Raw genomic sequence first — 12,245 nt, 5'->3', positions numbered from 1 at the left:
ACATTAGAACTCATGAGTTTATTTCAGAAAACTGGTCTTTATAAATGAACAATTGGAAGCAGTAGTCAATTTTATATTAGATAAGCATATATTTTGGAATGATCTCAGTATTTCAGATACTCATGAGGGTCTAGAAAAGTATCTAAACATACACAAAGTTTATGACTCACTTTGAGTACTTAAACTTCTAAAATGGAGCCCTTCAAGCATCGTGAAATGCTACACAGCTCAAAGACACTTTCGCCCACGCATTTTCCAGAGAGCTTATTATGACGTCTCAGCACAGCACAGTATTTACAGATGAACGCGCAGACAAATGGATTATAGAAAATAACTATATAGACATTTCCCCTATTTCAGACCTGTGAAGTATTTCCCTCCAAAGGGATTCTTTACCAAGACTTAAATCATCCACCATGAAAATACTGACAAATGTCCATGCTAAGATTATTTATAGCGCCTAGCATTACCTGGCTGAATACTTGCCTGCCATGATCCACTCTACTTAAAAAGACAACCCTATCTACAATCCCTGAAGCCGCTGAGGTCTACAGATATCTCTCTCTGTTTATGGAGTGCTTAAATACTATCCAATACTTAGTGTGTGCCTTTGTCTTCTCATCGTTCAACCGTTTTAACCATTTAGTGAAGAAAAATCTTAAGCTTCTTTTTTATGACCACAATCTTACTGAAACTAATGAATAATTTTGATTCCTGTCTTTTTGTAACTACAGTGCATTCAGAACAACTCTCTTCTTGAATACTGTTCTCCTCCAGTCTCCAGCCAGCTTTCCCCTGCCTCCCTGTGTATTCTCCTTTACCAGAGTTCAAAGCAATGCACTGTCCCAGGACTTCACCCTTAGCCTTCTCTGTCCACACTCTCCTTAGGGACTCATAGCTAGTCTCTGGATTTAACACTGACTGTCTATGAGCTTTGATCTTACACTACACACCTGCTGTGAACTCTAATACATAGTCGATGTTCTAGCTGACATTTGCATCCGAATTTTTAAAAGATTTCTGTGTTCAACATGATTAAAAAGAAACCATAGCTTCCTTCTCCTAGTGTTTCCTCATGGCATTTCCAGTCCCTCAAGCTCAAACTGGAAGCTAAGAAACTTAAGACTCTCCTTCTAATCTTCAAAAAAACCTACAGCCTTGACATTTACGCTTCCAAAGACATCTATTATGATCTCTCTTAACTCCTAACTCTCGGGCAGCTCATAGCCTGGCCTTGTCTCTCAGACCATGGTACCTTGACTAGACATGTCTAACTACTCTTCCAACTCCACTCTTTCCTGTCGTCAAAGGTATTATCTACAGAGCACATAAAAATGTCTAGTCCTGGCTGCACCCTTTCCATTGTGCAGAGAATGAAAGCCAACCCCATTTTAGTGTGTCCAGTCCTTCTTCAGTTGGGCTCTACTCTCTTTCATGCTTTTCTGCCCTCTCCTTGCTCACCACTCTCTGGTGACACCAGCACAGACACTTTAACAAGATGGCTTGTCTTTATTCATTGCTGATCTATTATCTCACCTATTACACCGAAGAGTCATACCCACTGACCTAAGAACATGGCCTAATTTATCTTATTTACATTATTCACCGTTCCAGCCTTTGGTTTCTTTTGCACAGAACTGACCAGAATTAATCATCATTTCATTTAGAAGTAGTTTATCTTTCCTTATTTGCTAATACAATAAGCATAAGAGAAGACACATGTCTGTAATATTTAAAGGACTTCCAGTTATTGGTGTTGAATACAATTATTGATGTCAAGTAACAGGAATGTGAGCTTCAGTTGTTGTGTTTGTTAATTCTCTACAGAAAAAAAACACACTTGAGAGAAATTCAGGATTAATTCACTAAAATTCAGTATATTGAAACCTATTGCCATTTTACTTCATATTCTAGAAAGTACTCCATTCAAGACAAAGAAATTATATCATGAATCTTCCAGTTTAACAAGAAAAATTCTCTTCCTCCCTCTCTCCATCTCTGTCTCTTTCTCTCTCTCTCTCACACACACATGCACAATCCCTGCTTTTTCATCAAGTTAGTTTAGTTGCAGTTATTAGAGTGGACGTTACACATATTTCAGAGTAACAAAAGTAGCAATGTAGAGCTTTATTGTAATTTAAAAATTATACTTTATTATCATTCTTTTTTTGTTTTTTTTTTTGTTTTTTGTTTGTTTGTTTTTTCGAGACAGGGTTTCTCTGTGGCTTTGGAGCCTGTCCTGGAACTAGCTCTTGTAGACCAGGCTGGTCTCGAACTCACAGAGATCCACCTGCCTCTGCCTCTCGAGTGCTGGAATTAAAGGCTTGCGACACCACCGCCCAGATTTATTATCATTCTTTGTGTGTGCATGCCCTCACATTGCACAGCTCATGTGACCAATCTGTGGGAGTGAGCACTCTCCTTCTATAATGTGTTCCAAGGCAGCAAACTAAGGTCCTTATGCTTGGTGACCAGCACATTTAATTAAGTGCCATCTCAACAGCTTCAGGTTGTTTTTCTTGTTAAAAATCCCATTAAAGGGGCTAGATAAGTGACCTTGGAAGTTAAGGACACTTGCTGCTCTTGCAGAAGACCAGAATTCAGTTCCAAGCACCCACACTGGACTGCTCAGAGCTGTTTGTAACTCCAGCTCCATGGGTTCTTACACCCTCTTCTGGCTTCTGTGGGCATCAGTATTCATGTGCACATACACACAGACAGATAAACAAAGACAAAGACAGACAGACAGACAGATACACAGACACACAAATAAAAATGAAATCAATCTAAAACAATCTTATTAAATATGTTATCACAAACAAGAACAAACACATTTGTTCTCTCTTCATAGTTGATATATTCTACGACTCTTAGTGGATGTCTAAAACCGATACTACAGAATTCCATACCCCCTATGTTTTCTCTATATACATGCTTATGGTGAAATTTAATTTATAACTTGGGTACAGTAAGTGGTTAATAGTGGCCCAAGACGAAGCAGGACAATTGATAGACTATGGTCTTGTGCCATCCTATTCTCTCTAAAAATGCCACACATTCACACTTTCCACTCACAGGAAACACCACTCAGTTTTGGTTTTTGTGTGAGTTGTCAATATTACAACGTTTGTAGTCTGAGCCTGTCTTGAAGTAAAGATGGGGGACCAAACATAGGTGCTAACTCCTGCGACAGGTGATCTGATGCTGGGCCCAGGAGACTCGGTTTGTGAAGCATGGCTATGCCAGTTAGACTTACATTTCACGCTGAAGCTGAGGTTTTATTATATTCAGAAGAAATGAAAATTTACAAGCTGTTCATTTCTAAGATATCCTGTTTCATATTTTAAAAGCCTGTTTAACCGTGAGCAACTAAAGCCACAAAATGTGAATCCATAAAGAAGTGGCTGTTGAATCAAGTAGAGTTTCATAGAAGTTAAAGATAGGATGGGTTTCCTAGTTTTCTCACATGGTGTGAAAAAAACCTGTTACAACATCTTCTACAGGACGGTTCTAGGGGAAAAGTTGCTATACCACAAGCTAAGAGGGAAGATAGCTGTGGGAGGAGCAAGCATAGCAATCGCCTATCAACAATTAGTATATATCATTGCACACATCTTTGAGGACAAAGAGGATGAATTACTCAAGTACCTTGTACATTCAACTTGATTTTTCCCAAGGCTGTGCCAGCAGGGTTCTGAGCCACACACATGTAAGTGCCAGCGTCCTCTCGAACAGCTCTGGAGATCTGTAAGCTGCCACTTGGAAGGACAGCAAGGCTTTTGCCTACATCATAGCCAAAAGCAGAGACAAAAGAAATTTATTTTTGCTTTATAAAAAGTCCTAGAGATCCCCGAATGACAAAGCTCTATACAGACTGCACTACTCTACACTGAAATCGCGGCAGGTACCTGAGGCAATGACGTTGATGCCTTCCTTTTGCCAAGTAATGAACGGGCTTGGTATCCCTGTTGCTTCGCATGGAAGTGAGATGGGGTTGTTTAGAATGACATCCAGTTCACTTGGCTGGGGCTGAATGACTGGAGGTTCTGCAAAAGTCAACCACCACAAGGAATAGCGTTGTTTATTATGAAGCACAATGGCCTGTGACAGTAACGAGTTTCAATGTGCTAAATCCGCAATCCCCCAGCAGCAGTGAGTTGACTGTACAGAGGAAAGCTAGGACTGGCCTTCTGATGTTCTTTAGATCTTGCTGTACACCAGCTGTTGTAAAAGAACCCTGGTGGAAAAGCCAGTGTTGGAAGAGATCACAAAAACCAAAGGAGAAACATATTTTTTTTTAGGTTGTTTTGTGTGGTTTGTCATCCATGTGTAATTTTCATCTATTGAACAATATGTTCCTGGTTTACATATTCCCAAGGCATTACTATGACATAATACCATTTTTTAAAACTAAACATGTCAGGGCCTTACCCTTTCTGAGGAGCGGATGGGTGGGGTAGAGTGGGGGGAAGATTGGGGGAGGGGAAGGAGGGGAAACTGTAGTTGGTATGTAAAATGAATAAAAAAAATTAAAATTAAAAAGAACCACTTATAACACCTAAAAATTGCTAGGGTTTGATCATTTAGACAAATGATCTCATAATTCTTTCATAAATATAATTAAATTAATTAATTTATTTGTATAAAAAAGAACACAAATCATTATCCCTACCTCCACGATCTGCACACTTTTAGTGTATGGTGCTTGGGGCAAACTCCAGGCTTTGCACATGCTAGAGAAGAACTCCACATACCCAGAAGATTTTAGTGAACAAACAACCTTCCATACCTTGGACATGAAGGGTTACATGCCGGTGCGCTGAGCCAGCTGCGTTTCTAGCAAGACAAGTGTATCTTCCTGCATGGTTTAGCTGGGTAGCAAATATCTCAATTGCTCCTAATAGGGAAAAAAGTGGGTTTTTTTTGTTTATTTGTTTTGGTGACAGGGTCTTGCTTCCAAACCCAGACCATCCTGAAATATTGTAACTGAAGCTGGCCTGGCGCTTACAGTCCTCCTGTCTCTATCTCCCACAGGAAAAAAATGTTTTAATATAGAGTGCATCTTTATTTTCCTAATTCAGTAAGTCATGTCTTTCTCATGTTTCTTCTGAAGTCACCAGCAAGCACTTATTAGTCATAGCTTTATTGATGCACATTTTACTTACTAGAAAAACCATCAAGTATACTATTTAATGAGGTTTTCTTCTGATATTTGCAGAGCTGATTAACAGCAACCTAATTTTAGAAACATCTCAAGAAGACTGGTGTCCATTTGTGGTCACTTGCAGCTTCCAGACTCAGCACTGGGACACACCCATCGACCCGCTATCTCTACAGGTTTGCCTTTTTCTAGTGCTTCATCAAGGAGGAATCACATCCTCTGGTTTGTTGCTTTTGTTACTGACCAATTTCACTGTAAGCATGTTTTTGGGATTCATTCATTTTAGCAAGCGCAATATCATATCCCTTTTTTACAGCCAAATAGGTTTCCAACTTGTGGACAATACCACTTTTGTATATCCGTTCACCAGCTGATGGGCATCTGATGGATGACTTTATGAGCATCTCCAAGGGAGTCTGTGTGCAGACAGGATTTCATGGGCCGTGGACTGAGACCTTGGATGGGGCTGCCAACTTTATGCTAACTCTATGCATCATCCAAAGAAAGTTCTACACTGTTTTCTAGCACAGAACTTTGTGATTACACAGTGTTGCCACTTTCAGTTTTATGATAGAATTTTAAACAATCTACTTATCCACGAGAGATAACCAAAATTTTCTGCCTTAAAACCAAAGCTATATGCTGGGTGTTGATGTCCTATTGTTTCCTGTGTATTAAAGAAACACAGATTTTCTTTTTTTTTTTTTTTTTTTAATTTTTTCTCATGGTTTATTTTTTTTTATATTTAAAAATTTCCATCTCCTTCCCTCCTCCTCCCCCCTCCCTCCCCTCCTTCTCCCCTTTCTCTCCCCTCCTTCTCCCCCTTCCCTCCCCTCCCCTCCACCCATACCTCCCCTCCCTCCCTCTCAAGGCCAAGGAGCCATCAGGGTTCCCCACTCTATGCTAAGACCAAGGTCCTCCCAACTCCCCCCAGGTCCAGGAAGGTGATCGACCAAGCTGAGAAGGCTCCCACAGAGCCCGTCCATGAAGAACAATCAGAGCCCAGAGCCAGATCCTGGAGACAGATTTTCTTTTTTAGAACAATATACACACGCACCTGAAATCTAAGGACATGAGTTGCTACGAGATTGTCCCTGGTATACCTACCTAGTATAGGATCTCTTTTTAGTGATAATCACCTGTGTTTTCATTTAGTTATTTTTCCCTCGGTACTACAAATTGTACAAGTCATGGCTATTATAATTGTCAAAAAGTAAATTAAAATATTTAGCACCTAAACATTTTGCTAAGTTACATGAACCTTAAAAACCAGAGGCTCAGTTTAGTCCTATAGTCTCAAGAAAGCACAGTTCTGTCTTCTGCATAACATGTTTTTAAAATAAGTATTTTATTTGGTCAGTAGAAGAAGTGTGACTCTCAGGTAAGTAGAGAATTTCTAAGTCTGCAGTTAGTGAACATGTAACCATGCTTATTAGATAAGTTTTAGCTATTACATGCTATTTTGTTTTTAGCTTCCTTTTTAAAACCTTCTTCCCCTTCTTTTCATAACTACATTTTAGGAATAAAGGCTTTTTTTTTTCTTTTCATTTTCCTTCTGTTGTAAGAAAGGCTGGGCAAGGCTGCCCATCGCTAACGACTCCAATCAGTGAGCGTGAACTCACAGACTATTGTTACCTGAGGACAGAATCCGATAACCGTCCCCTCTGGGAAGCAGTCTTATGCCATTTTTGGTCCAGTGAATTGAGGGAACTGGCACTCCGGAAGCAGTGCAGGTCATGACTGCTGGGGCCTGTCTGGTTACCAGGAAATCCATAGGCTCATCAGCTATGGTGGGCGGGACTGAAACAGCAAAAACAGATTTCCATTGCCTCCACATTCCCAAAGCCGTTTTGTCCCTCTTCATCCTGGTGCTCAGAGAGTGGGTGCCAAGTAGGTGTAAAAAGGCTCTCTGATGACAAGACCACGGCATGCGCCAGTCTGCCTACTTCCACGCTAGCTCTACCTTGGACAGTGAGATCCACTGTTCTCTTGTCCTCTCCAGCGTCGCTCGCCACAGTGCACTCATAACTGGCAGTGTCATCCACAGAAGGGGAAATAATGACAAGGGAACCCGAAGAAAGGAGCCTAGAAGAGAGATTCCAAATGTGAGAGTCCATGCTTTAGCTTCCATGTATTTTGCAGACAGCATAGTAAGGTACCAAGACCAGCTGAGTGTTAAATGAACATTGTTATCTGATATAAAATTCGCATGTCAAAATTGAACTCTATGGTAACGAATCTGAACTTTGTTAGTGAGAAACAGCTGCCTGGAAGACTTGCCTGAACACTGAACCTTGCATTTCCTGAATACATGTGTCACAATCACGCTACTTCTCCTAGTGAACAAAGTAGATTGACAGCCCTGGTTTAATAGCACAGAATGTGTCCCTGGCTCCATCTGAAATGCTTCACATAAAGCATCTTAAAATCTACCAGTAACTTTGCTGGTGGGTGTTGGTTACTTATATGACATGTAAATAAGTAGAGATCTATTCATTTTACTCTTTCCCCTGCTTTATACACCTCTTTATTTGCTATGGCCTCTTTGGAGATTTACTGTGTGTGTGTGTGTGTGTGTGTGTGTGTGTGTGTGTGCGCGCGCGCATATATATACATATATGTACATGTATAGAAATGGTAATGCATGTAGCATATATAATGTTTATATTTAACATGTATAATATGTGTAGCTATGTAAATCTCTTGGTAAATTTTCCTTAATTTATAATTAAAATATGAAAATGAATGTTTGAGAAGCTTAGAAATAGTCACATATAACTTAATGTGAGTTTAAATTAAAGAATCTGTCTTTTTTCAAACTGCAATACCGGAATAAAAATAGTTTGGTGTGGGACAGGGGAGACTCTTTAATGGTTAAAGTGCTTGCTTCACAGATGTTAGGTCCAAGAGTTCAGATTCACAGTAAGCCACATAATTGCCAAGTGGACACAGTGGCTCACCTGTCATTCCAGACTTGGAAGGCAGAGTCAGAGATCCCAGAGTAAGCTGGCTATCAAGAACACACAGGGACTCCAGAGTAAGCTGGTTAGCAAGAATAGACAGGGACCCCAGAGTAAGCTGAATATCGAGAACAGACAGGGACCCCAGAGTAAGTTGGATATTGAGAACAGACAGCGACCCCAGAGTAAGCTGGATAACAAGAATTGCTAGAGGTAAGTAGTTGACTGAGAGATCCTGAGACTGTGAATAAGATAGAACAGTAACTGAGGAGAATTCCTGACATCAGCTTAGGCAGACCTGGGACACCCCTACATGTACTCTTATACATGTAAATACATGTGTACACATTTATACACATGTATACAGGCATACTTGAAATGGAAAAATAAAAAGTTAGTTTGGTTTAATGGAAGTATATTTGACATGTCTCCTGTACATTTTCCACACAAGGTAGACTGAGTCCAAAGCCAAAACATGAAAAGGATGAGAAAGACAAAGCTGACAAACTTTCAGAGGAATTACATTTCCTCCTAAATCAAAATCACTTCTTGTCAAAGTATCACTATGGCAGCGTTTGGTGTTAGTGTTCTAGCAGATCAATTGATGGGGTAACTAACCATTAGCTGAACTCTTAAACCATCAGAAATTCTCAGTGACTTAAAGTTTACCATTTAATAGCCATACACTGCTGTATTGTAAGCTCTGGCAGGAAAGCTGGAAGAGTGTAAGCCCCGGAGAAAATGCCATTGGCTTCCCCTTATCCAATCAGCCAAATATCTACATTATAGTTCAAGGCATAAAATTTGCTTTTTTTATTTTACAACTAAAACTTTTTATTTTGACTTTCACAGAATAGTTTGTCTTTTACACAAAAGATGTTTCTATCCATTGCCAATATAAAATTGTAAAGGGTGCTAAACACACACCGGGATGTACGTGCCTACAGACATCACCAATAGCCTCACAGGGTGTGTGTATAGAAAACTTGCACCTTTTATTTAAAAAAAGATAGGTTGAAAATTAAATTCCATATTAAGGGAAATATTTTCTATCTACTGGCTAATCCTTCATTCTTTATATATTTACTGCCCCACTGATGGGGTTAAAATGTTGGTTATTTAAAAAAAAATGTTTCTAAATGTCAGTTTGGATATTTCTTTTTCTTTTCCTTCTTTTGGTTTTTTGAGACAGGATTTCTTTGAATAGTCTTGTGTCAGCTGTAATTAAAAAAACATTTAAAGTAAATGAATTATTTGTACCTGTATGAATTTTGATTTTGATCCACATTAAGAAGCTGCCCATTTTTTCTCCAGTTGATTGATGGTTTTGGTATCCCAGTAGCTTCACAAGCCAGAGTAGTTTGGACATTCACGGTTACCGTTACATTGGTAGGACCCGGAGCAATAGAAGGAGGAACTAAAACATTAGAGGGAAGCATATTCAGCAACTAGGAAGTTACATGCAGTATTTCTGATGACCTGAAATTTGTCATTCGTAACTTGCCATATAATGAAGCCACAGCCAAGTGTCACAAACTGCACGATGGTCATATAACCCATAGTAAAGCGGTATCGTGGGCCTCACCTTGTTCATATTGCAGTGGCATATAGCTTATAGTAAAGAGGTATCGTGGGCCTCGCCTTGTTCATATTGAAGTGGAATATGCTTACTTAGACTATGAGGTGCAGGTCTTCATGAGTGCATTCGTTTTCATTACAACAAACAAATAAAAACCAAACCAAAACAACAACAGCAACAGAAGCCAATTGACCAAAAGCCTGGTGGTTTTTGTAAATGTATATTTACCATGGACTTGTAAATCTATTCGCCTACGGTCTGTTCCAGCCACATTGGTTGCCATACACAGATACCGACCAGTATCTGTGACATGTGCTGTCTGAATATGAAGAAATCCACTTTCCAAGATGGAGTATCTATAAAAAAGATTGCAGATACATCCTTCTGAATCCATCCTTTTCAATGATTTACACTGTGACTCAGATAAACGTTAAAGACTTGGCAAAATCTCCTGTGAGTCTTTTTCTCTTTCAGGTGACATTCACAGGGCCCTTGGAGGAAGGCTAGGATGTAGTGAAGGTATACAGCAGCAGCAGCAGCAGCAGCCTTGTGGTCCTGACGGATTTTAATCATGGGAATTATGCTCGTGAAATACTAAACTTTGATTCTCATTGTAGAATGAAAATATTAATTCTAAACACAGCAAGAACAAAATCATGGTTTTAGAAAAAATATTTGAAGACTCACACTTTGATTTCTCATTACGGTATTATCTTCCCTCTTTATCACTGTTACCTTGCGTGGCTCCCAGCTAGCACAGCCCCATCCTTTCTCCACGTTATCCTTGGGGTTGGCACACCTTCAGCATAGCATTCCAGCACAACTGACTTATTTAAGAGAGTGACAAGACTCTGGGGACCACCAGTGATGCTTGGAGGAACTGAACGAGAAACAAACACGAGTCCAGTTAAAACAAGTAACACAGCCTTCACTAAGAATCTGGAGATGTAAGGAGAACTTTAGGTGAAGTGATTAGCTTTGTCTACACTAATCTAGGTTAGAATAAATAGAATTAAAGTCTAACTCTCGAAGTCTTACTCAAGACAGCCTGCATTTGAAAATAAAGAATACATGGGGAGAATTTAAATCCCCGAGACTGTATGTTAAATCTGGCTCTCTGTGAGAGAGGCATGAGTAAAATTCAGCTTTGGTCTGATGCGAATTAAAGTTGATATTTCTTATTTCTCTTTAGCCAAATAATGGTCAAAGAATGTTAATGCTGGAACAGCTTCGCCTTAAATAAAGAACAGAAAGTGGGCTGTTTTAATGAAAAGCACATCTGTGGTTAATCATGTGAGTCCCAGAACAGGCGTTTTATTAATCATAGACTTCATGTGGGAATACACAGCCTGAACTTTAATTTTAGTATTAGAGATATTAGCTGTGTGGGTCATCCAGTATGCTGTAAAATTTCTTGTGTTAAAATCCAAAGGGACTGTTATGGAGAGAAATCTACATATCCTCCTGAACACTGGCAAGTTCTGGCACCTAGGTGTGCGCATTTAAGAAAACCACAGTAGTATGATGGTGTTTGAGAAAACTGTGACACTGTGTGTATGTACAGTGTGCTATCAAGTCACCACCAATCAAGGCAAACTAAATGAGGGGCCATTTGTCATGCACAGATGTAGTGCGATGGTTTCCTCTCAGTTGGATCTGCTAATAATTCTGTGTGTGCACGTGTTTGCACACATGTGTGTGTGTGTCTGTGAGGTATGTATGTGTACCTGTGTGCATGTGTGTGTGTGCATGCACGTGTGTGTGTTATCCTCTATGATATTAAAATATACCTCTAGATCTACATTTTGGAGTTGAATTAATTTGCAATATAGGTCTAATATCAATCTAACGATGTCCAAGTAAATAGCATGATCACAAGGACCCACTTAATAAGCTCCTGAAAAACATTATCATCTATTCTAATAGTGTTGGTGAAACAATCAAATTGTGAAAGAGTCATTTTCCTTACCATTTACCGTGAGGATAAATTCTCTTGTAGTCTTTCCTGCGATGTTGCTGGCAACACAGATATAGTTGGCTGTGTCTCCCAGATCTGCATTATTAATTTGCAAGTATCTCCCTCCAGACAGGATTCTTACTCGAGGTGTTGCCTGGATTCAGAAAGTAAAACATATCATTAAAATGTTAGTGAAATAAAATAAAACATTATCTTATTTATTTTAGTTTTTTTTGGTGTGTGTGTGTGTGTGTGTGTGTGTGTGTGTGTGAAGGGGTATATGTACTATGTGCAAGTGTGAGGTTGCTCGTGGAGGCCAGGAGGGATTACTGGATCTCTGGTGCTTGAGTTACAGATGGTTGTAAGGTACCAGGGGCTGAACTCGGGTCTTCTGAGAGAACAGCAAGCACTCCTGAATACTGTGTCATCTCTCCAAACCCCAAGTAATATTTTATAACAGCAAAAATCACCAGAATGAACCCCAGACCCGCCATCTGACCAATTTTTCTTTTGTAATAGTTAAGATCCCTTTCTCTGTTTCAATGATTCTGGTTAAGTCAAGGGTACAGTGCCTCCAATTCCATTAAA

At 39.6% G+C, this 12,245-nt stretch overlaps 1 protein-coding gene across 1 annotated transcript in view; it reads right to left on the bottom strand.

Moving 5' to 3' along the window:
- Nucleotides 1-12,245, bottom strand: part of Hmcn1 (hemicentin 1) — a 445,711-nt gene that overhangs the window by 63,491 nt on the left and 369,975 nt on the right. The window contains exons 72-80 of the mRNA XM_038349717.1: nucleotides 11,670-11,811; nucleotides 10,436-10,580; nucleotides 9,929-10,056; nucleotides 9,382-9,538; nucleotides 7,125-7,246; nucleotides 6,797-6,961; nucleotides 4,790-4,897; nucleotides 3,909-4,046; nucleotides 3,649-3,783 (exon numbers count right to left, since the gene is read on the bottom strand). Of these exons, the coding sequence (XP_038205645.1) occupies nucleotides 3,649-3,783; nucleotides 3,909-4,046; nucleotides 4,790-4,897; nucleotides 6,797-6,961; nucleotides 7,125-7,246; nucleotides 9,382-9,538; nucleotides 9,929-10,056; nucleotides 10,436-10,580; nucleotides 11,670-11,811 (1,240 nt within the window). The remainder of the gene's footprint in view (nucleotides 1-3,648; nucleotides 3,784-3,908; nucleotides 4,047-4,789; nucleotides 4,898-6,796; nucleotides 6,962-7,124; nucleotides 7,247-9,381; nucleotides 9,539-9,928; nucleotides 10,057-10,435; nucleotides 10,581-11,669; nucleotides 11,812-12,245) is intronic.

Source organism: Arvicola amphibius, chromosome 12, assembly GCF_903992535.2.
Source record: "Arvicola amphibius chromosome 12, mArvAmp1.2, whole genome shotgun sequence".
Classification (NCBI taxonomy): domain Eukaryota; kingdom Metazoa; phylum Chordata; class Mammalia; order Rodentia; family Cricetidae; genus Arvicola; species Arvicola amphibius.
This window is presented reverse-complemented; position numbering and strand designations above follow the sequence as displayed.